The sequence below is a fragment of the Aptenodytes patagonicus genome, chromosome 3 (assembly GCF_965638725.1).
Source record: "Aptenodytes patagonicus chromosome 3, bAptPat1.pri.cur, whole genome shotgun sequence".
Classification (NCBI taxonomy): Eukaryota; Metazoa; Chordata; class Aves; order Sphenisciformes; family Spheniscidae; genus Aptenodytes; species Aptenodytes patagonicus.
In genome coordinates, this window is record NC_134951.1 from 60301164 (window position 1) to 60326679 (window position 25516).

At 40.0% G+C, this 25516-nt stretch overlaps 1 protein-coding gene across 1 annotated transcript; it reads left to right on the plus strand.

The window, feature by feature from the left end:
- On the plus strand, positions 1-25416 carry LOC143158072 (uncharacterized). The gene is made up of 5 exons (XM_076333500.1): positions 1-66; positions 15104-15224; positions 21740-21809; positions 23372-23447; positions 24875-25416. Exons 1-5 carry the CDS (start codon positions 64-66, stop codon positions 24977-24979), a joined length of 375 nt encoding a protein of 124 aa, XP_076189615.1. The 5' UTR covers positions 1-63; the 3' UTR covers positions 24980-25416.
- Positions 25417-25516: the final 100 nt, after the last annotated feature.

Consider the following 25516-nt stretch of genomic DNA (forward strand, 5'->3'; position numbering starts at 1 on the left):
GTGGGGCGGGAAGGAGCGTCGTCGAGCTGTCGGCACTCTACCCTGCTGCTCGGCCTGGCGTCGATGGTGCGGGAGGCCGCCGGGGCGCGGTCAGGCCGGGCGGGGCGGAGCGGAGCGGAGGCGGGGGGCGGCGGCGGGGCGGCCGTGTCCCAGCTCCTCAGCGGGTTGTGGGCGCTGGCGGGGGCTCCCCGGGCCGGCGGGTTCAGCGCCTGGGCGCAGTGAGTGCCGCGGGCGGGGAGCGCGGTGCGGCTGGGGCGCAGGGCTCGGCCCGGGGGAGCACGGGCTCTGTCGGCGGGGTGCCCCCCGCCGCGGGCGGCTGACCGTTGGCGGCGCCTCTTCTCCCCTGCCCCCCCGCCCCCCTGAGGTGAGGGGGGCTCGGCCGCGCCTCCCCCGCTGCGTCCCGGGTGGCACCGGCCGGCGAGGGAGATCTGGGGCTTCGGCCTCCCTGCCCCGCCCCAAGCTGAGCTGCTGTTTCTGCCGGCCTGTGGGGTCTTAACGACTCTTGGCGACGCGGGGGGCGCTCGGCCGGGGGGGAGCCTGGCGCGCTGGCGCGCAGCGGCCGTGGTCGGCTTAGCTGTGGGGCAGCGTGCCGGGGCCTCGGGTCCGGTTCTCCGGTACCTCGGCGTCGGTAACGAAGCCTTCCTCTGCCTCGTGTCTAGATTGCCCGTGGGTGACCCGAGAGCGGTCCCAGGGGACGCCTGGCTGAGTTGGTACAACTGGCGGTGTTTCGCAGTGGTTTGGGCGCGTACGTAGGAGGGCCCGGCGTTAATCCTTACCAGCCTGCTGCGAGGATGGGCTGTAGTTTAAAGTCAGGACGTGTCCTCCCAAATCAAGAAAGAGCCACTTTTGAAAGGAAGGCTGTGCGAGAATACTACGGTATTTCATAATGCCTGTCTTCAGGTAATGCTATGGATTCTGTATGTTCCTGTCTCTCAGGATAAATGAACGCTTCAAGGCATCACAGAGAGTACTTAAAGTGTGCCTGCCAATGACCTAATGATTCTGACCGAGGCTGACAAAAACAGCTTGGAAAAGATGTATGCTATCTTTTCTTGTCGATTTCATTCTGTTCCTGAAAGAGCATTTTAAAAATTAATTAATATGGAAACAAGACAGTCTTTTTTTGAGGCGGCTGCTTACCTTCAGATGAAATGTCAGTTTAAGTAATAACGCCACGTTGATGATTCTTTAAAAAAGAAATAAAATACTGTTTTCTAATGCCTTAAATAGCAAAGGGCTCTGTGTGTTCTTGCATGGTTTCTTTAGGTGAAAAGATGGAAGTGAGGCAATTTGGTGGGTGGCGGTGGGGAGTTGGTTGGTTTCAGCTGTGTCTTGATAAATCAACTATAATCCAGACATCTGGGTTTAAGAACTAGGGTTGAAATGCAAAAATTGGTACTCTTCTTAATATAGATCTTTGTGTCTTTCTCAGTCTGTTTTTTTTTTTCCAGAACTTTCTACTAGGGTCAATGGTATTAAAGGCTTCTGTGGCTGATCAGTTCTGCTGGCCGTCATGGGTAACAGCTGATCTGTAAAGATCCTATGCCTTTATGAAGTCTACAGAATGTGTGTGTGTGCATGTCTTCACTCCTGTGACACCTGAAAAGGGATAGGGTCCTCCAAATCTTAAAAAATTTAGTGCCCTCATGGAAGGAAAAGTCACAGATTACTTGCATCATGCAAGGAAGGAATTCAGCAGCTTAACTTGCAAGAGGCAGTAGTCAGTTGGGCAGTCATCCCAACCAGCTGGTCAGACTTCCAGTGTCTCGGTGCTTTCAAGTCAGGTGCAGCGCATCTTGCCTGTAACCCAGGTGGATAGATATGGGACACGGGGCTGGGAGAGGAATTTTGGCAAAGTAAAGGGGACAGAGGAAGAGTAGGAACCTGCAGAGGAGTTCCTTGTAAGAAGCCTCATCAAGAAAAGCATGGTTCTGTTTGATCTGTTAAATGTGTGGGTTGGCTCACTTGAGATACGATGAAGAGGCTTCATATGCTTGTGAGGCACAGTTTTTGCAGCATGTATGACTTGAACAGTGCAACAGAATGGACAGTTTCAGCTGAGGGTCCTCTTGGGAAGGACTGTCGCCTTCATGAGAGGATGTGGGAGTTTTATTTACATGAAGCCAGGTTTGTGTTATGTTTAGGTTGTTGAGTGATAAACTGACAGTCCTGGCTGAAAACAACTTTTTAATCCATGCCTGGCAGGAATGTGACAACTGTGTCAGTAAATAATCTCACCATTGTTTGTCACTGTTTTGTTAATTAAATACATTACACGGGGTTTGTGCATTTATTATTTTAGGATGGTATTGAATATATGGCTCACTGAGCAAGACTTCACACAGAGGACTTGCTGCTGACACTGCAAGAAACTTGATAACTGCTCGTGAGAGCTTTTTATGGTGCTTTAGATGTCAAGGTTTGAGACTTTTGATTCTTCTCTGTATATTTAAAAAAATAATACCTGTCAAGTATGAGAGTTTTCTGTCTGGATGTCTTTGAGACAGAATGAATGAGGAGTGTATGTCTGTATATATGGCCAGATTGTGTTGGGTTTATTTGATTCCGTAACTTTCAGAATTGTCACTTTGAACTCAAAAGTCAGGCTGGCTAGCTGTTTCTGTTAGGATGACGGTTAAAAAACAAGGGCAAATTTTCTGTCTTTACAGACTTTTGTGTGCTGGAGGGGAAGAGTCAAAAGTATTTAGACTTTTTTTATTTTTAAGAGGCTGTTTAGTTGTGAACTGCTGACGAAGGCCTCTCTGACCAACAGGTATTTCATGGAATGTTGCCATCAAGTCACTCTGATTCCAGAAACCACACCATGTGATGGCAGAAGTATTGTGTAGATTTAATGGAAAACTGTTAATATTATTCAAAATAAGTGAAATCAGGAATTTAAATTCTGAAAGAGTTGTGAAAAATAATTTGTCATTCATTACTAAAATGCTAGGATTGTGAAATCCTGAGTCGGTACAAGCTTTTCAGCTTTTAAAATGTTAATTTTGTGGCTTATTCTGTAAATGAAATGTATTTGGGCCCCTCAGTGCATCTTTTAACGATGGCTGTTACAATTTAGCGGTGTTTACAAGCTCTTGTCTGATGTGGTGGTATGGTAGTTTCAGTGCAGCATGTAAAATACAGCTAATATGACAAGTATAGAACATTGTGATCCGTAACAGATCCACTGGATAAATGTGAATCCTCTTTAAAAAGAGGTGGAGAAGTTGCCTAGAATATCCTTTTTGTATTGACATCTCTTGGAATCTTTGTTCCATCACTCCTTTCTCCTTCATGGGTGTATTTTTTCTTTATTTGTAGTTTTGGGGGGGGGGGGGGGTGTTTTGGGTTTCTTTTTTTTTTTTTTTTTAAGAACAGTGTCTCCCAAGTGAGCCTCAGGGACCAGAGTCAACTTTCCTATTACTTCCCTATTTGTGATGAGAGGATCAATTAAAGCTTCATCTCTTAACCTCTCAAGAACCTGCTTGGATCCTCTTAGTGACAGAACCAGTCCCTGAGAGCACTCTGACCTGCAGCCACTTGCCATTAATGAGCTGAGAAGCAGGCAGGTGAGTCACAAGTGAAGTGACTTGACGTTTTCTTGACCCTGCATTGCCTTCCAGGGTCTGCCAGCTGTTCAGGGAAGTGGCTCAGGGAGCTGATCTGGGTTAATTATCACTCTTTGGCTGGGATATCTTTTTTTGAGTTAAAAATTCTGCTGTGAGAATATGCTTAAAAAGACAAAACAATTAAAAAGGTTAGTGATGGTAGTAAGTATGTCTGTGAAGATTTAAAATGATTGAACTGAATTACAAAATCTGAAGTTCCTACAAAAGCCTTAACTGATATGCTTACTGACTTGATTTGTTCTTGAAGTACATTCATCATGACTCTTGGCTGCATTACTGATTAAGTTTAGAAAACAGATCTTCAATTTTACGCACTCCCTCTACTTTCTGTATGTAACAGTTCCTAGAACAGTCTAAGACTAACAGGATGCCCTAGGATTTATTGTCTGACTCCCTTGCACGGGAAGGAACGTAGCCAAAGCACTCAGTACTTCTACAGCATCATTCTCAATTGGAGTGCTAAATCAAAGTGGAAGTAATCATCTAGAATTGGAGTATAATGTCAAGAAGATTGAAAGCATGGCCTGGGAATTTCACCTCCATAGTGAAAAGGCAAGAATTGGTTTGCTTTTGTCTTTAAGAAATGATGACCTGCCCCAAGAGAAATTTTTCATGGGAAAGGGATGCCTGTAATATCTACGTAACTGTAAGCCAAGGGTAGGAATGAAAAATTGAATGCGATTGCATGGAAAGACTATTGGATTGAACGGTGATTGATATGTTTTTTTACGAAACTAAAATGTACAAGCCTAAACCTGTTCTTGTGACTCAAAAGACTGAAAACGGAGTATGTTTATTAAAACAGATCTCAAATAAAGGCCCAAGGTGTTCGATTAGCGGTGTGCCATTCTAGGCATTTGTAGTACGAGCTCAGAAATTGCACTGGCAGGAAGAGCAACATGTTGTTTGGAAAGCTGTGCTAAACTTTCTGAAAAGTGCAGAGCAAGAATGAAAATACTTAATTAGCTCAATTTTGTAAATTGCTTACATCATTTAAAATTTTATATTACTTTGGCATTTCAAATAATTTCTATTAATGAAGAGTTACTAAAATCTGTCCTCTCTAGCCTGTCTTCCATATATGTTAGCCTTCTTCTTCTGCTTCTCTCTGTTCTTCTGAGTTGTTTGGTTTTTTTTTTCCTGTGTAAAGATTAAGCTCATGCATGCTGAAATTTGGGATTCTGGAACTGTCTGTCCCCATAGCCCTGAAAATACATTGGGTCATCTTAGTTGCGTTTCTATCAGACTTGCTGTAGTTGTTTTATATCTGCTTGATTGTCTTGTCCAATGTGGTATCTCAGAGCACAGCAGCAGGGGATGATTAGAAGCAAAGGCAGGATTAATCTTTTTAGCTTCAAAGCCCAGTACTTAAAGCATGCATACCCTTGGTTTGAAAAGTACTTGCTTTGGTCTTAAGGCTTGAGTTGTGAACCTGTCAGTCAGATGATTGTTCCTCTTATCTTTCTGCAGAAAAATGTATTCTTTCCTAAGTTACGGTACAACATATCTGCTGTCTATTAATGCATTACAGGTCACTTTGCATCTGATGAGATCTGTCTTATCAATTCTCTGAATTTATTTTTATCTTGTTTTTTATCCTAGTGTTCCCCTTTCAAAAGATTGTAACTTCCTCGTTTTATGATCATTCACCAGAGTTTCCTTCCACTTTAGTTTTCCTAGCTAGTTTCTCTTTGTTGGTTAGAGTGAAATTTAGAAGCATCTCATAAGTATGTAAGCAGCAAGTCAACCCAGCAAAGCTGTTTTACTAACTCTTTTATAGATGCATTCCAAGAACCTGCTGTCATTTCTTCTGTTTTCTTTTTGCACAAATTGTCTGACAATCAGTCTGTCACATCCTAGTGAAAAAAACCTGTTCCAAATATTGTGACAAGTTTCATAAATATTTTTAGTTATCCTAAGACAGCAACAAATTTTTAATCTTTGGGTGTGTTTTTTTGCACTCAACTACTTCTGTCCTTAATTCTTACATTCATCTTAGCTTAACAGGAAAAATTATTTTATCTGTTATGCTTGGTAATTCACTGGCAGCCACCAGAAACAGCTATAAAAAGTTTAAGATAAACTGAAAAAAAAATTTGTACTTACTGAAAACTAAGATTTTGGGGGAGGAAAAAGAATGTATGTGCGTATTTCCATTACCTAATATAAGTGCTTCAGATTTTGGCAGAGTACAATTGTCATATATTCCTCTTTCAATTCCTTTGTTAACATTCTCCTCTTACTGTTTTCTGCCACCAGATAATATTCTGAAAGTTTTCTTTGCTGTGAACTGCTGTCCTTTTCAGTTCCTCAGTTGCAAGTTTGGGTTTTTTGGCTGGGAGAAGGATGTGTAGGGGAGTTACTCTTTTCTAAGGATTGAATTATTTAGTCTTACGCTGAAGAAATCAGAGACTTTGTGTTTATAGTAGTTTCTCAATCGGTATCAAGAAATGTAGCACAGTTTACTTGAAGTGAGCATCTGGGCAGTATCTACTTACGGAAGCTGAGAATATAGCCCAAAGGTTTTATGGGGGCATGCTTTTGTGGGTTGGGGGGGGGTGGGGGGGCAGGGGTGTGGGAGGTGTTTGGGTTTTTTTCACTCTGGGGTTTTGTCCAAACTTGGAAACCTCAATTATCACTTAAACTTTAGAGTATTTGTAAAGGGCCTTCAAATTCTGAATCTCTCCTTCCCTCTCTCTGCCCACCTCCCAGCCCCATTTTGGGGAAAAACTTCAGTCTGTCCTTTTTTTTCACAGAAGGTCATAACAACTTTGCCCACATCCATGTCCAGTTTTGGCAGCTGAACATACTGTTGTCCTTGCCAATGCAAGCCTTAACTGTTTTGTTCTGCCTTTTTATCTGGACACAGAGATGTCACTTAACTCAAACTTCGTGTTTGTTTTTCATTTTAAATGGCTTTCATAAAGTTATGCAATATGAGTTGGTGTCGTCATTTAACTCCAGCCAGTGACCGAGCGCCACGCAGCTGCTCACTCACTCCCCCCTAGTGGGATGGGGGAGAGAATCGGGAGAATAAAAGTGAGACAACTCATGGGTTGAGATAAAGACAATTTAATAATTGAAATAAAATAGAATAGTAGTAATAATAATAACAGAAGAATATACAAAGCAAGTGATGCACAGTGCAATTGCTCACCACCCGCTGACCGATGCCCAGCCAGTCCCCGAGCAGTGACCCCCCCGGCCAGCTTTCCCCAGTTTATGTACTGAGCATGACGTCACATGGTATGGAATGTCCCTTTGGCCAGTTTGGGTCAGCTGTCCTGGCTGTGCCCCCTCCCAGCTTCTTGGGCACCTCCAGCCTTCTCAGTGGGTAGAGCATGGGAAGCTGAAAAGTCCTTGGCTAGTGTAAGCACTGCTTTGCAACAACTAAAACATCGGTGTGTTAGCAACATTATTCTCATACTGAATCCAAAACACAGCACTGTACCAGCTACTAGGGAGAAAATTAACTCTATCCCAGCCAAAACCAGGGCAGTTGGGCTTCACTAAGCAAGAACAACATGGCTCTGCCAAGCACCAACACCCCTTTTTCAAAAAAGGGTAGGAAAAGTTGCTGTCAAAGATAAAAAGGAAAGTAAGTAACTTCAATTTATGTTTCCAGGTAATAATATGCTGAGTTTGTTCATCGGTTTTAAATACTATACTTCTACTTAGTCGTGGATATCTCACAAATCACAGATATGGATGCGTTCTAGTCTTGGACTCTTGGTTAGTCATATTCATCTTGTAAGGTAAGAGAGGCCTTTATCAAATGTTGCTGGAGAGCATCGATTAGCATCGCTACTATTAAGTTATTCTGGTTGCAGACAGTACGACTACAGCTTCTGTAGTCCTCAGTATTTGCACTGTGGTACAACAAAACTTTTCATGGTGAGCAACCTAATACAATATCTTCAGTTAGAAATGTCAAAAGACTCAAAGGCACAAACTACTGTCTCGGAAGGCACAATTGTGTATGATCCTGAAATGCTGGCAATTGTTGCAAATCTAACATCTGTGTCTAAAGAACTGTATAAACAGCACTCTCATTTTGGAATTTTAATCTCCCATTTCGGTTAATGTGAACGTTAGAAGTACGCAAGCTTGCTTGTTCTGGTTCTTCAACCTAATTTTCCTTCTATTCGGTCATCTAACACTAAGGGGACGGACAGGTTCTTTTAGGGATCCTTGGCAGAATGATGGCAGCACTAAGCTCTAGTTACAATTAAAGCTTTATTTTCTTAACAGGATACTACGATTAGTATAGCACAGAATTTATTATTAGAACAGCACAGGATTTCTACAAGCAGAATCAATGTAATACAATTTATACGTAGCGTAATACAGCATTTGTAATACAACTTAACTTACAATTTCTAATCACCTGGACCCTCTGCAGGTCAGGTCAAACCTTAATACATGGTTTGCTGTATCAGTATAACAATCATCTAGACTCGAAAATCATGTAAAAGAATGAGTCACTCCCTCAATCCTCGGAGGAAGCAGACGACAGTGGGGGCATCCCTGGTCACCGAGGAGTCACGGGTCTCTGTCCAGCAGCGGCTCTGGTCCAAGTTCCCCACTTAGGACTTGTAACTGCTTGATTTTACAGACAGTGCTGTGTGTGCTGTTAGGCTTCCCTGTTCTGTGATGGCATCATCAACAGCACCTGGCTGGCTGTGTGCCTGGGATCCTCAAGGCTGGCAAGGAAGGGAGTAATCGGCCTGGCGCCCAGGAACCTTGAGGGTGGGAGGGAGGGGAAGAAGAAATCTGTTTGGTTTGTCTACTTGGTTCACAGGACCTTCTTGGCCTGATAATGAGGGAAAGGGAACAAATACATGACCGGCTCGGTCACAGAGAATGGCTGCTTGTCTTATAAAATGGCGTTGGTTATGCCAACCTCATTACCAGGCGTCAGGAGCAGGGGGTACCAGTCACCTGTACAGGCTTCTTTCCTTTTCATGAACCTTTTGAGAATGTGAGAGGAATGCTAAATACAAGAACGTCTTAGGCAATTTTGTCTCTTTCTCACTGCTTTTATTCAGTGTTCTATTTTGGTTGCTTTAGGGACCTTTACCTTTTACAGAAATTGGTAAGCATGATCCAGAGGTCAACAAGGTGTTAGCAGTTGTTCATCTGGTTCAAGGAAAACAGGATGTAATCGATACCACACTTCAGTCATTAAAACAGTATGTCGAATCCTTCTAAAGCTGGTATGTATCAAGACTGAGCGTGTGGGTTCTTTCTTGGTTTATGGGTGGGAGGTTTTTTGTTTTCTGTACCACCACCCTCAACTGTCAAAATCCTTCTTTGTTTGGGTAGTGTTGGGAAACAGTCATTCCTGTTTTACTCTTGATTGTGGAAAACTATTCCATTATGAAATCGTACATCTGTCAGTTGCTACAGGGGCCTGCTTGATGGGATTAGACTGATCTGATAATGAAATGTGGTAGCCAACAGCCTGCTATGTACTGCATTTTGTAGGCTGGGCCACTGCATCTGTGTTACGTAAAGCACTGTCACTTTTTAACAGTGTTGAACTACATTCCCAAACAATGTCTTTAGGATACCAGTACTCACCAAATCAATAATTTTCTTTGTGTTCATGTATCTAGTATGTTAGTGTCTAGCTGGAAGAGTTCCACAGATTAATTCCTGTAAAGAGCAGCTAGGCAACTATCTGGCAGGGTAGGCAATTGAAGAAATAAGCTATCTGCTAAACTGAGGAACTCTAGTTTGAAAATTAGATCTCTTAAGTCACCTTCTTCTAGTATGGGATAAATTTCCTTTTCGATGTGCCTGGCTTTCTGAATCTGGAGTCATTAGCTTGGACGTCTTTTTAGATGCCTGAAGGTGGCTGAAATGTAGTATGCCTGGAGTGTCTTATGCTTATTGCAGAGTTACTCAGTTACATCTGATATGCAATTGTATTATGAAAACTTATTCCTTAAGCAGAGGTTTAAATCCTGTATTGTAAAAGAAAGTTGGGAAACTTAAATTGCCTAATGTGTTCTTGCACAACTTGAGGCTTTTCTGAGAGAATTCTTGGTGGTGAAAGCCAAGGAGCCAGCTGAAGACTGGTACCTCACTGAGACCTTTTCAGGGCTTTTGCGTACTTTCTTGAAGAGTTGACCTTTAAAGCTAATTCAGGAGGTTGTCAAGGTGACTACCTTGGACTTGCATAATCTCTGCTTCTCCAGGTGAAGTACTGTCTCTTTTCATCTGTTCAGGATGGACTGTTGGCTAACTTTCTGTGCCATGTTGTTTCTTTTTTCTAAGAGAAACAGCTTCTGTAATACAGGAACTCTTTTTCATAAATACCACTGTGATAATTAAGTTCTTCCCTGTTCCCAGGGATTGAATTTCCTCCTGCTGCCTTCTTCCATAGGGTTGCATTACAGACTTAAAATAAACAAGTAGGGTGCTGCTCCCTCAATCTAGGGAGTTCCCTGAATGTACTATCTTCCTGTATATGAGGGTTTTTTACTTGTTTGGCATAGCTTTTTTGCTGCTTGTGACATTTTGATGAGGTGCTGTAAGTCTTGAGAGATTACTTATTATGGTGGTACATGACTGTTGCTAAACCAGTATCCTGGTTTTTCACTATCATCTCTTTGCAGAGACTGCATGTGGCATAATAATATATATCAGATGAGGCTTGTGGCGGGAGGTAATTATCTTTTATTAGACTGGCTTATAATGGAAGAGGGTGCCAGGCAAGCTTTTGGTCACACGGTGACCTCAAAGGCCTTATGTGCCCAGATGCACATCAGGTCTTTTTTCCAGCTATATTAGTTAGTCTAATAAAAGGTATTGCCTCTCCATAGAAACATTGCCTGACCCGCAGCCTTGGGGATCTAAGGATGCAACAACATGGCAACAATTACTGAGGCTGACCAACATGCTCTTCTGTGTACTGTTTCCAGTTCCCTCCTCTCGTTTGCCATACACGCTTTTCAGGTCTAGGGTTTTTATATTCAAGGTGTGAAGAAGTCCTCTTTAATGAATGTGATCTTTTCTTTTAAGTAAATTGTGAAACAATTTATCGAAATTGAAATGGAAAATTTCGCTTTGCAGTGCCTCTGGCATCTTTCAACATCACTTTAGTGCATGTTTTGAATAAATGAGATCCAGGTTTATAATTCTGGGAACCTAAAGGTCATCCATGCTTCATGTATAAGCATGTGTAATTTATCACTATGTCATGTTTGTTTGCTTTAAAACTTACTTGTGCTCATGAGCAACACCGTGCTTCATGGGATGACATATTTTTGTTACCTTTCAATTGCTAAGTGAAAATTGTTTGTGATGCCTACTTTACACAGGATGTATTTCCTGCTTGAGATAATAACTAAACTCAAAAGCAGTTTAACTAATAAGGTGTTAGGACGTGTCAGTAATGATCTCTTCGCTTGCCCTGTGTTACTCCATAGATCTTCTCTGTTTTCATGTAAATAGGTTTTACTTCGTGATAAGGAAGTGTTCGATGATTGTTTTGAGGAGTTTAGTGTTACTTACAAAATCCTAGTTTCCCCTCCCCTTCTGTTAATGTTGGGCTTTTCTAAGATCTACTGAAATACTTCCCTTGAATTTTCAGGGGGGGAAAAACACCTTCGGAAGGAAGTTATTGATCTTAAACAGAAGCAAATGAGGCAGTGAGTTACCATACCTACTGAGTGATGCTAAAACATAAAACTTTAGACAGTTTAAAATTGTGTGATTATATCCAACTTACTTATGTACCTCTGACACTGAGGAGCATACTGGTGTCCACCTGTAATTGCCAACTGTATGGACTTCTAAGACATGTTTTGGTTTAAATAAAGAATATCTGGCAGTGGTTTATATTACTACTCTTTTGAATTCCTTCCTTACACCTGGTTACTCTGAGGTATTTCAGGTGGAAAATTCAATGTCTTTCCTCTTCCCATAAACAAGTATGTGTATATATGTGTGTGCGTATAAATAGTATTAATATGACATACCTATCTAGGCAGCTACAGTGATCGAGAAGATGCAGCCAGCGAGACTCCTTTGCCATGGGTATTTGCCATGATGTTTTTTATACTGTTAATGATCCCTGTAGTACATCTGTTCCATTAGCAATAAAAAGTTTTGTGCTGGCAATGTAATGGCTAATGGCTTTCTAGTATGTAAGTTGATTATTTTTTTTTATTGCGATCTAATTAGTTACTGAGAAAAGTGCCTCTTCTTTTCAAGAGCAGAAAACACAGCCATAGTGTCCCACCACGTATAAATTTTCATAACTTGTGTGCATTTACTTTTCTAGCAAAACGTACAAACACTCCCCAAGTCTTCTAATGGTTATCTGAAGAAGCCAGATTTCAATGTGCTTTCAATGTTACTGAAATTATGATACTTTTAGTAATTAATAGAAGAATGGGGAAGTATTTGATATCCCTCTAGCTGTAGCCTTCTCCAAATACTGTAGGCTTTTATTATGACTCTTGAAGATGATGCATTAAATGAATTTTGGTCAGTTACCAGTCAATTATCCTTACCTTCGCTCGATGTCAGTACTCTGATTCTTCCTTCAATTCACAATGTCTTCAAGGTATTTTTTTGTTTGGAAGTTAGAGCATCCTTAATCTTAGGAAAGAGGAATTTAATATAATTAATGCCACATCATGGTTCCGAGTTTTTGTCTTGTGATTACAAACAATAACCATGACGTGTTGCTTGCCTTGATTATGAGTGAACATCTAGAGTTAGGCCAATGTAGGAAGGATTATTTTTTTTGTGTAACTGTTGAGTGGCAAGTGGCTGTTCTCCAGTTCACGCTCTTCCCCTCCCTCCCCCCCTGAATGTTGCATTACAGTCTTATAGTCAAACTCTAGGCCTGCCACAAAAGCAGTAAGTGAAACAGATGGTAAAACTTAACTTTCTGAAAACAACTGACCCAGGTGTTTTTCTGCATTGGTCTGTGTCATTAAAATGGTATCTCCTATAGGTTTCTCTTAAAATTTTAGTATTTTTGTCAGATCCTGTCCAGGAAATGCTGCTTCTCTTCATATTGAAGTAATCTAAATGTGAGAATAGTGGGGTTTTATTCCCTTTGCAAAATACACGCATGAGAAGATAAGCAATTACTTAAAGAAAAGGCCTTCTGATTACAAATCGTGGATTTGCTCCATAGCTATTTGAGTGATTTAAATTTTATACTTCTATACAAGTGCTTGTAAATGAGGGAAACCTTTTTCAGAACTTTTTTTAACACAGACTACAAACACTACAAAGTTTACTATGTCTAAATCTGTTTCAAGCCTCTTTCTGAATGGAACTCCTGGAAAATTTGTGATGGATAAGAACATACACATACAGCACTTGCAATATTAGCAGATTAAGGTTTGTTTTTACCAGCTATCCTTTGCAGGTCCCTTAAAAGTAATTCATGATCCACACACTTGAGACACTGGTTGAAAACAAGTGGTCTCAAACTCCCATAAAATTTCTCCTGTTTCTTTTTTTCCCTGTGTTCTTAGCCAGTAACTATTCTACCACAAACCCCAAGAACTTACAGCTCTTCTCTAGAGTAACTGGTGGTGTTCAGCACGTATTAGCTCTGTCATAGCTGGAGCTACACTCAGTTTACACTTGAATTTGTAGCTTATGGATAGATGTTACAATGAGCATAGTAGTTAATTAGTATAGAATCAGTACTACTCAGCACTTCCTAAGGGTGTAGAGAAAGAATTCCCGTAGAGATTTTTCAGTTTCCCCTGAGATCTAACTCTCAGAAGTTTTTTAGCTTGGTAATAATCATCATCACTTTTCCTGGTCTTAAAACAACACTGATGCAGATAATGGAGTTTTTATGTGTGTTTGTTTTTCTTATTACCAATGTGAGATGTAAATAATTTTATATGAAAGCAGTAAGGAATGTATACAGCCGAAAAGTATGGAGTAACTTTTGGGACCTCGCTGTAAGAGTGCTCTTGCCCTGCTCTGCATAGTACCAGTGCAGGTTTTAAGCAGTCTTAATGTTTGGGGTTTTTTTAAGTTTAAAAAAAGCTTAACTGGATCAGTTCTGATGTGTTCTGATGTGTATTTTTCAGGGTCAAATATCTGATTGAAAAAAGCATATTCTTCATGGCATTCTGAAATTATGCCTTACGTGACAGTAATTCTTACTACTTACATGTGGTCATTCTAAATTGCTGTTCTTGAGAATATGTTTATTTTTAAGCATTCAAGTTAGTATCATGCAGTGTTGAAATGGCATTTGTTCAGTCTTGAGAAAAAGAACCTCAAAGTGGTGGAAAAATATTTTAGTAGTCACACTATGCTGTTAACACAGTTATCTCAATACGTGGAAATTGAGGAATTAGGGTTTTTTATTAGACTCATTTGGAAAATATTCACTTCCTGAAAGATACGTTAAGTATTGCTATGCTACTTAATGCTTTACCTGAAATACAGAGAAAGAATGTTGTATAACTTGAGTTTAATCTTTTACATACTAGTTGTATGGGGCTGTAATTTAGCAAGCAAGGATAGAATGTACTTAAATGAAAACATGTTGGTTTTTTTTTTTAATAGTCTTGGGATTGTTACCTGGGATCATTTAGTTCCCTACTGAATTTTAAAGTGCCAGATCTGTTTTCTGGATTAGCTTGAAAAGCTTTATTGAAAACTCGTGGTACAATTAAAGTCTTGATTGAAATGGAATTTGGAGCCTTCAGAGATGAGAGGGTTTTGAGGGACTGTATAAAAATAGTGTGCCTTGCTGAAACAGTAGAAAAATAACTTGGTGGCCTCACAGCTGTAGTCATCAGAGGACCACGTTCCTTTCCATGACAGGTATTAAGCTGTTGCTGTTCAAGCTGTTTGGATAATGAGGTTGGTACTTTGCCTACAAAGGTTCCCATAAAAACACTAAATAACTAAGAAGACAAAAATGATTTGAGTTAAATGTAGTGATTAAGATCAAAATGTCATGGAAAACTGACTTTTCTCTTGAAAAGGAATTTTGATAAATTCAATGTATCAAATTTCTGAATTTAAAAATACAGTGTTAGGAAACCTATTCTTGATCCTTGTTGATGGTGATCAACAAACCCATGTTATCAACGACTGAAGTTCAAAGCCCTCATACTGTGTAATATCTACGCTTAGAGCGAGCAAACTACTGGAGATCCATCCACCGTGTTGTCTCTTTAGCAATGCTGAAGCAAGGGCATCTTAGAGGTCATTCAGTATTGTCATTAGATAGCCTCGTTTCCCTATTTGTGCCCATAGCAGTCTCCTCGCATTCTTTGAATAACCTAAACTTAACTTGGATAAGTCCTTGTGTAATAAATTAAATAGGACCATATAATTTTTAATTTTATTTTTATTTTGTTTTACACTGAATAAAGATTTAATTATTTCAAAGAAAATGGCAGCTTGATATAGGGCAAAGGTTCTTTTTGCCTACAGGCAATCACTGAGTTGCCTTTTTTTCCTTTCAGAGTTTGGAAAATCAGTGTGATGGGACAGGAAGCAGAAGCAAAGGTCAAGCTGGAGTTGTGGCCTCAATCAACAAAGAGTTGGAGCAGACACATCCTGGACATAGAAAAGGATGGCTGAAGAGTAAGAGCGGTGCATTTAATTTTAAGGGGAAAACAGTACCAGAATTCTTAGGTTGGTGTAAGCAAAGAAAAAGACTGATCTTGGAATTGAGCATTGTTGGCCTCTGTGTAATGAGGGGACAGCTTTGCTGTAAGCAAGTCGAACTAATATCGTTCCTCCTCGTTTCCTGTTTGCCTTCAGCTGTGGCTGAGGTTCTGGTTCATGGCAGTTGGTTCAGCATGTTTTAGCCTGTGGTTTGTGTTAGCTGTTTTTGGACTAAAAAGTGGGTATAGTAGTAGGAGAAAGGAGGACTATTATGTGGAGCAGGAGTGTATGTTGGGAAGGGTCAGTAGGCATTCCATATGTTTCAATGTGGGAAAAGAGATGGCTCAAACAAGTTTGCCACCGCCCTTCCTTGTCTGGCCTACTCTACTCATGAGTTAGGAAGGAGAAATGGAGCTTCTAAAAGCTCCGTTCAGATACAAGGGGGCTGGAAGCCGTCCCTTATGTTGATGGGAACAAGGGTGAGAAAAGGGATCCTTTTTCTGTCTCTGTGGAGACTTCTTCCTTACAGGCCTGCTGATTCTCAGGATATTATTCCCTTTCACTTGGCAGGTTATGAATTGAAAAGTGAGTCTTGGGGTTTTTTGTTTGTTTGGGTTTTCTGTTTGTGTTGGAAGTGGAGTTAAAGCAGAAGCAGGCAGTGGTGAGGGGAAAAGTGTTCAGTGGATGTAAGCTATTGTGGTCCAACAGTTGCTCCGAATGAGCCATGAGACACATGTATTTTAGTTCTTGCTGTTGAGTGTGAATGGAGTTCTGCCATGTACAAAAGCAAAGGCTTCAGAATGACAGCTTGGGTTCAGTGTTAGTCTGAGGTCGGAATGTTGTTTTTGTTTCGGCTCCCTTTCTGATGAGAGTGCAAATGCCAATTCTTAGTGCAACTCCTCTGTTGCATTAAGAACTAATGTTCTAGTTATGTTTTTAAAAGGGAATTTAAGTAGTATTCAGCATATGGGTATACCAGAATGAACATACATTATGGGCTCTCAAACTTCCATCTGAGATGATAATGAACCAAAACAAAGACATGTGAAATCATTGTTTGCTGCTTTGAATCAACTGTAGTTCTTTCAGACAGTTCAGTAATACTTGAGACCTGTCAGGTAAAATCTAACAAACCTGAACCATGCATCTTTTGCTTTAAACGTACCTTTCTATAATATGCTTGAGTGTTTTAATCCTTGATATATGTTTTTGCTGATGTCAGGTTACCTCACAGGCTCAACTGCAGAATGGTAATTTACTGAAGCATTTTAATATGGATTAAGTCTATTGCCTTTCCCTCCATGTTTTCTGATGGACTGGAGTTAAAGAGCTGTTGAGCAAAGGTGTCCTGTTTTGATTCCATGCTTTAACTACTTTGCTACAAACCAAAAGACCAAATAAGTCAATAGGAAGACCTCTGTTGTGTTTTGACACCAAGAGAACAGAACAAAAACTTAAGAAAATGTAGTGATTGCCACATGTATACTCCTGTAATTGGAGCTGGTTACCCTAATAGTATGAGTGAGCACTTCAACGAGGTTGAGATTGAGAAGCTTGCTGCTAGTCCTGAAGAATTCGAAGTGTAACTAACTGATTTCATGTCTCAGCTGCAGGATATATGAGGCTACCACCATTTTATAAATGAAGTGAAAGTTGAGTTAAGATTGCACAAGGATATGGTGTCATTAAATTTAGAGTTTTTCACCTAGTTCCATGCTACAGTCAGTAGACCTTGTCTGTTGTGTGGCAGTTTGAAGTGTTTCTATCACTTAAAAGATTTACGTCTCCTAAATCTCCTTAGGCTTCTCCCCAGTTGCAAGATCATTAACTGACACATTCTAAGAAATAATCCAGTCCTGGTTGCTGTCTTCAGTTTAAAGTTATGGAAAACAATTGCTTGTTTGTTGACTGTTCGCTATGCATGCACACAGAAGCACCCATGTTCTTGCACCCATGTTGCCTGTGGCTTCCAGAAGTGCTGAAAAGAACATTACTTGAGTTGAAATTACATGGGTTTGTGATAACATAGAATTTTACTGACAAGAAAATACTTTGCTTTAGTAAAGACCTTCTCCCTTTTTTACTGTTTCGCTCATACAGCTTGAGAGAGAATGTGCATCTGCATAGTAGTATGCAGAGTAATGCAGATGTTAAAACAGAACTTACTCCATAGAAAGATACTGCAGCTGAGGTACAAGACAAGTCAGTCATTTAAGAAAAAATAGTCATGGGCTGTGTACAAACTGAAATTTGCTTCACCAGTTGTATTTCAACTCCTGTCCGGCATGATTAGTGACTTTGTTAACACGGAAAATGCTTTAACGGGTAAGTTATCCTAAGGCTTGTGTAAAACAAAAGAAACTAAATTGTTAGATAAAACTCATGTTTATTTTATGCAGTGAAGCATGTGGCTGGCTTAAGTTACCTTTGTTTTTTTTAGTAGGTCTGAACTTTTGCCATCATTAGCTTTTATTGGAACACTTCTAAATAATGCTATTTGCTGTTGCACAGCATATGGTGTGTTAATGCTTTCTTTTTATTTTTAGTATGCCAGAACTATGTGTTCCTCCCTGCAGCATGAGCTGGCTTTCCTTGCTCACATTCCTTGCAGTCCATCTGCCTATAAATGTTTTTAGAGTGCATCAAATGATGATGCTAAGATACTGATGTGTTAAGTCATTAACAGTAAAAATCAAACATAAAATTTTGTAGTGTATTTGGCCCAAACACATTCCACCACCACCCCAAAATCAAGTAGCTTCTGTTTTTTAACTGAAGTCTTACTTGGAAGTTTTTAATCTAAAATCAGCATTTGTTACATTTGTTGAGAGCATCTTTGGGAGCAAATCAGAAATTTTCTCCTGTAGAATGCCTAGTGTTTTGTGGAGAGGAAAGATCAAAAGATTACTTGTGATTAGGGCAGGCAGTGTAAAACAAGTTCTGTCAGACTTGGAGAATCTGAGTGTTTTTTCCAAGTCATTGTGAAATGAAGGAGCCTGAAAGAGGATACGTGCCTGTTAGACACAATTCAGCTAGTAAGTTATATTTTCTTAGAGACGGGTGACTTTCATTAAATAATCCTCATCGAAAACAAAACTATGATTTTGGGATGTTGTGGTATAAAACACTGTATATTTGCAAAGCAGCAGAGGTTGCTTGCTTTACCTCAGTGGTTATTGATCTAAAAATACTAACAAACTTAGTTGTCTATAGTTCATAAGCTGCATTTTTCACAGTGGGCTCCTCCGGATTATTGAGCGTACTTTAGGAGTAATGCTTGCTCTGGCGGAGCCTTGAACTTAAACTGCTCTTAAGCAAGAGTCCCAGATCTTGTGATCTCATGGTTGAAAAAAGAAAAACAGGTGGTAGGGCTAGATATAATGGTTCTTTCCATTTTTACCAGTCCTCTGACAGCTTTCCCTGGGAAGCTTTCTCTTTAGAAAAGAGATAAAATAGTAAATAGAACTGGCGAGGCATGTGCCTGTTGGCCTCTGACTCCTGCCATCTGCAGTATAAATCCTTGGGTTTAAGAGTTGGTCCTTTACTCATTTATGCAGCAACAAACAATTTTATTCCTTTTTTAAAAAAAGAAAATAAAATCTTCTGTTGTCAGTATATGGCATGCTTCATTCAGTAACACTGTAGTTAAATTAGTGTTGTCTGTCAACGCCTATGTATAACTTTAAAAAAAAAAAAATCTTGAGTAAACAGTTGATTCATAGCAATATCTCTGTATTCTTTACCAGCGCCAGATCAGTATCTAAATAGTAGAGCAGTATACACCCACAGTCTTGTATGTAGTAATACTTTTGTATTTAATATCAGCATTTTCTAACACAGTTCATTTTTTCCCCAGGGTAAAAAGGTTTTGAGGTGAGAATTCTGTGCTGTGTTTCAGTCAGTATAGACAGCTTTGTACTAGTAAATGGGCATATTGTTCTCACCAACAGCTGCTCAGGGATGAGCAGAAACCGTCAGATCACTGGCACAAACCTAGGTTCCATCAAGAAAGAAGAAATAGGGAGAACTGATGCTGCTTCATCTGGATCAGCAAGGCAGATATTAAGTCAGAACCCTTTGACACTTAAATGAGCGTTGTATCCAGGTTTGGATCTTCTTTGGCAGAATGCTTGGGTAAGTAAGTCTTAAATACCTATGCGTAACGTGCCACTTCTGGAATGTCAGTATCCAAAATTTGGTGGGTTAACCAAACCTTTTTGTAAAAGCATGTCTGTCTACTCCCCTTTATATTAATTTCCTCTATGATGCAGCCTTTTCTTCAAACCCTTGTGCTAGTGAATAAGTATAGCAGTGTCTAGCTTATGTGAGTTATCTCAAATGGGTGTTTAAAGGGTTCATCTCTGATTAAAATCCCACTGATCCTACACTTTAGGTAGTAGGGTGACTCAAAATGCCTTTGTTGGATGTCTTTAACCTCTCCAGCTGTCCTGTCAGTGAAGATGAGTCAGAAGCTGGAGTCCTACAACTAACACTCACTAAATCTGGAAGGCTTAACTGTTAGCATGACTGACTTGGCAGCTTGGGGCAGGGTGTGGACTGGTGCATTACTGAGGTGACAGCAGCCTTTCCGGAGTGCTGCCGCATCTTTCAGAGAAGAGAGGGAAGTCTCTTGGTCCTTTGTTTTACTCTACACTGACAGTGAAAATAGTTCTTTTCCAGGAGAACTGAGCTGACTGTGGGCTGATAGTAGAAACAGTGTTCATGGGAACTTCTCAGGCTGGTTGTATGGTGAACACTTTATTTACTTTCTATGCAGAAACAGTAAGTCTGGTATTTGGGGGAAGGTGCTGAACACCGAGGGGTCACGGGTCTCTGTCCAGCAGCGGCTCTGGTCCAAGTTCCCCACTTAGGACTTGTAACTGCTTGATTTTACAGACAGTGCTCTGTGTGCTGTTAGGCTTCCCTGTTCTGTGATGGCATCATCAACAGCACCTGGCTGGCTGTGTGCCTGGGATCCTCAAGGCTGGCAAGGAAGGGAGTAATCGGCCTGGCGCCCAGGAACCTTGAGGGTGGGAGGGAGGGGAAGAAGAAATCTGTTTGGTTTGTCTACTTGGTTCACAGGACCTTCTTGGCCTGATAATGAGGGAAAGGGAACAAATACATGACCGGCTCGGTCACAGAGAATGGCTGCTTGTCTTATAAAATGGCGTTGGTTATGCCAACCTCATTACCAGGTGTCAGGAGCAGTCACACACCTGATGCTGGTTTTGGTAGTGCTGTTCTACGGATATTAAGTGGAAACACCCCTCCTCATAATGAGGATAAAAAAAGACTTCATAGAAAGTCATCCTGTGCAAACCATGGTTAGAGCTCGTATGTCAGATTTGTGGCCTTCCCTGCCTTTGAACCTTCAAAAGGAGAGCTCTGCAATTCGTGGTCACCTGGCAACTGCATACACAATACGAGAGTGATTTTTTTTTTTTCAAGTTACATCATCTTGATTTAGCCATAGTTACAAACTGCTACTGTCAGGTTATAGATGTGTTTTTTCCTTTTTTCCAGAGAAACTCCACAGATCTAACAGCAAGTTTTTGTAAATTTTTAAATGAAATATCAGTGGACTTGTAATTTTAGGTCTATAGGCATAGAGAAACACTGTTTTTCTGTATTTTGTTGATGGTTACCCTGGCTGCGTGTTTGAGTACATTTGTGTTTTGGTTTTGCTTTTAGTATAGTGTTAAAACTATTACACAAACAATGCTTTCATATTACTTCCACCATACCTCCTACAGGCTTCAATAGAAATGCATACAGGAAACACGATTTAGTCCTAGCTTTATAATACGATTTTAATTGTCGTCTTAAAAATACAGCTTTTACAGCAGTAATCAAAAAATTTTCAACTGTTTTTTTGAAGATTTTTGAAGCCAGCTGGATTTGGAGTACTCTGCTGAATAGTTGTGGAAAGAAACTAGTCAGTATAATGAAGTTCCTAAGCCTGAGATCTGCTTTAGTCAGGGTCAGAATAAAACAAACTGCAATAAAAATGTTCAAGTTTGCTAACTAGGAAAGAGTATCTTGAAAAAACAAGATTTTGAAAAGTTAGGGAAACTGGCAAGCTAAAAGGGCAGAAAAATCTTTAAGTGTAAAGGCTTGCTAAAGAGACAACTTACGGGATTGGATAAATGTCTTGAAAGTTAATATTTCTTCTGGCCTTAGAATAGATGCAACTTCCCCAGAAATGGTAGGGGAGGCATGTAAGAAAGTGAGAGTAAGGCAGCACACCAGTGGTATTTTAAGACTGGGCAAGGGTATGCTCTATAGAAAGTATCCCTGATGTTTTCTGCAACTTAAGGTGTTTTCTAAAACTAGAGGAAGAGTTGCTGTGTGTTTGGATGTAACTCCTACGTTTGTTTTCACTGTTGGAAAAAAATTGAAGAAAATTGGTCTAAAAGTTTGTTTTTTCCATGGCTGAAATTACGCTTTGTTATCACAGACAGCTTACACCCAGGTTTACCTTCTCTGTCCAGTATACATCCATCCAATTCAGACTGGGTACTCAGACATTGGAATAGAAGCTGCGAAAATCAAGAAAATCTGGTAAGAAAAATACTGTATTCTTCTGCCTGCTGTTTATTTACATAAAGAGATTTCTTATAACCCATGGCTATATTGTTTCTAATACTTTCTTTTTCTTGTTGACATTTGTTTTGGCACTTGTCTGTGTTCATCAGGAAAATACCAAGCACTTGGAATGTGGTTTAACCTATGCTTCATCTTATGATTTAAAGTATTTGAAAACAGAATTGTCTTGCTTTTAGTGTACTCTACCCCTCTTCATAAATCCTTCACGGGGAGGAGAGAATCTCAAAATATAATGTGCCCTAACTCAAGGTTCCTAGCTCTTCACTTCCACTTCTAGATCATTCTTTCAGTTGGGATGATGCAACTGCTTTTGCATCTGAATTACCTGAACTGGATTATAGAACTGATACAGGTTAAAAACTTACTCTTCCCCAGGTGTTTAAGGAATGACTTTTTTGTGTGTCTCTTTTAATCCAGTTTGTCTTGATCTAATAGTTATTGCAGCATAGTGCAGGAGGTAGCACAGCAGGGAGGGATTGGAAAGGATTGAATGACATGGCATTGTTGGGGGAGGTAGGGAGGGGAAAATGTTACCAAACTACAGCCTTTTATGCCCTGAGGTTGCTCTCAGTGTTCTCTCTGTATGTTTTTGAAGGAGCAGCACCTAGCCGAAGAGAACTAGAGGACAGCAGTTTCTGAACAGTAACATGGGGAAAAAGCTTTGTTTCTTCAGGGGAAAAAAGATGGTTATGTTTATGGGGCTTTTTTAGTAATATAACTAGTAAATCTGCAAGTTGAATGTCCTAGTGGTCCTCTGTGTGTGACTGGTTTGGTAAAAGAACAACTTAGTATACAGCTTTAGACTACGGATTCTGGTTCATAATATTTGTCACTAACACAGAGCACCAGAGCCTGAGACTTGTTCCTCAGCACTGAGTGGAGGACCTTAATGATGAGTAGGGAAATGAAAGAAATCTTAAATTGTTTTTTGTAATGTCCCTAAAGAAGGTGACTTTGGGATACGATTGTAGCTCTTACCGAGAGGAGGAAGTGATACATTGCTAAGACTATGTTAAATTTCAGGATAAGGCACCAAACATGTGCAAACCACAGACAGAATCTGCCAGAACTGTGAAGTCCAGATGCTCTCTCTGTATTTAGTTCTTACATCTGCAAAATACAGAAGACTACCAGTTGCAGCTTTGTCTTTTTTTAATGTACGCTCTCAACGTAATGGCCAATTTGTGTAGGGAAGAATATGCAGCCTAGGAAGGAAAAAACATTGATGCAAATTCAAAAATAGCTTGATTACATTTTACGAACTAAACAAAGGTGTTGACAGCTGCAATTGCAGTTGCAGCATAGATAGCATTTCAGTCAGCAGCTGTCCGCTGAACTGTGGTGTGTGGCTGCTACAGCAGCAGTTTTAACCAAACTGGGAAGGAAATAGCAGAATCCTGTGAAAACTACAGCAAGTCATTACTTTCTCTACTATCTCTCACAATACAGAAAAACTAGTAATTTGGGTCACACTTTTGGACATCAAGTAATTTTTTTTCCTTTATAAAAACTTACAGGCATCTGAACACACAAGGAAGAACAGTGGATTACACACAGACATGGAAGATTATAGTTCCACCTGTTCAGAGCCAGGTAAATTAGATAGAGATTAACTAGTTTGGTTTGTTCTATTTTCAGTCTGAGGGTTTTCCAGTTTAAACAGGCTGGAGAGTCGTTAAATGGCCATCAGCGTGGGGGGAGACATGACATGACACAACCACAGAGCAGGTGGTTTTTGTCCATTCAAATCATGTCTCTGAATGGTCTTAAGAAGCAGACTAATCTAATATAATTTATTATTGAAAATAAACTTAACTTTAAAACTTCATAAGAACACCATTACTTTTACATGTCAAATACATGGTTAAAGTTGCTCACTGGTACTTCGTGAAGAATTTCTGCTGTGCTTTGTGCTTTTGATAAGAGTAAACCAATGCAAGGGATGTTCTTTGAAGAAAGCTTTCCCATGCTCTGGAGTTGAGCTGGCAGAACAGTTATTTTATGGAGGTCCTAATGTTTAGAATGTGAAATAACATGAAGTGGAGGCCTTTGAATAACTAAATCATTGATGTAGTATGCATTTGCTAAACTAACTTCAGGTTAGATAAAAGCTTCTTTTCATGCCTTACTCTGATTTATGAGCCCTTCATTGCCATAATGTTCATAACTACTGTTATGAAATCCTACTTGAAGAAACAAAATCTTGAGGAAATTGTATTAATTTGTTGTATCTACTTTTCATTTTGGAATAAAACAGTGTTAAGTTTGGATGACCAAATGAGCACATATATATGCTTAGGGTGTTTTTACCATAGGAACTGTTTTTCCACAATTACCAACACAGCAAACTGCTCTAAAACTTCTATAAAGTTTTCTGCCAGACATGCTGCCCATGAAGCCTCCTTCCCTTTTTTCCCAAATCTACCATCCTTCCAAAAGCTTCAATAAAAAGATTAACTTTGCAGAAAGCCCTGAAGGTCAGATAATCTGCCCTGAATTCAGAACTTGTTCTTAGCATGTTAAGAAATGGGTTTAGACTCGGGTTTTTTTGTCTCCTTTTTAAAGTTTTTTTTTTAATGGCTTCAAGTGTTTTAAGACTGGATTTTTTTTTTAAGGAAACTGACTGCATTTAATCGAACGCTATCTTAGCTTGTTTAAAATACACCTTTTTCAAGTTTGTAACTCTTTTCCTCATAGTCTTTTAAGATACACCAAGCATTTTCATGGAGTATAGATGATCTTGTCTAATTGGGAAAAGCCTAAACCAAGTATTCCTCATATATAAGCAAATAAGAAACGGGTACCACTTCTGTGCCATTTCTATAGCAAGCTACCTTGAAGGGTTAGTAATAAATATGAATGTGGGTACGAATTTTCCTTTTAAGAAAAAAAGCTATTGATCATAAATGGAAGTGGGTTTCAGTTATCATAGCTTAATTTTTAAATATATTGTGGGGAACACTTATCATAGCTTAATTTTAAAACTTACTGCCAGTCTTTATTGTGTCATTGTCTGTTAGATATCCGGTGTGCTGGCTGTGCCATCTGCTTTTCCTGCAGGACATGTGGAGAAGAGAAGGAAAATGAATTACTTAGCCATGCAAGGACAGCATAAAACTAACTGAAAGGATACTGGCTTTGGAAGAACAATCTCTTCAGAAGCTCTCTGCAATTTCATCTGTCTTGCCTACTCTAGCCAGTTTCATCATGAACACACAAATCTCAAAGGCTGTCCCAGGTTCAGGGAGGATTAACTTAAAAGCTAGGCTTCTTGGGGCCACTTTTAATTTAAGGAGATCCTGATATGTGCAGTTGGGACTCCTGGGAACACTTTCAGTTATTTAAGTGGCATAATACCTTGTTTAGAGATGGAAGGCTTGCATCAAATTTGATTGTGAAGTGCTGTGCATGGTGTTTGATACTACAGATGTTCCAGGACTGTTTCCTTGTGCTTGTTCCAGGGGCAACGTATATGCAAGCTCAGTGACTGATTTGTCTCTTGCTTTCACAGGGATCAATACAGACAAATCAATAAAGATAACTGGATCTGAAACACAAATCATCGTGTGCCTGAGAATTACAGGACAATTGCGTCGTTCTTTACTACCTTATCATTGCCAGAACCTTCAAATGTCGTGCACTTCAGTCAGAACAAATAGTGG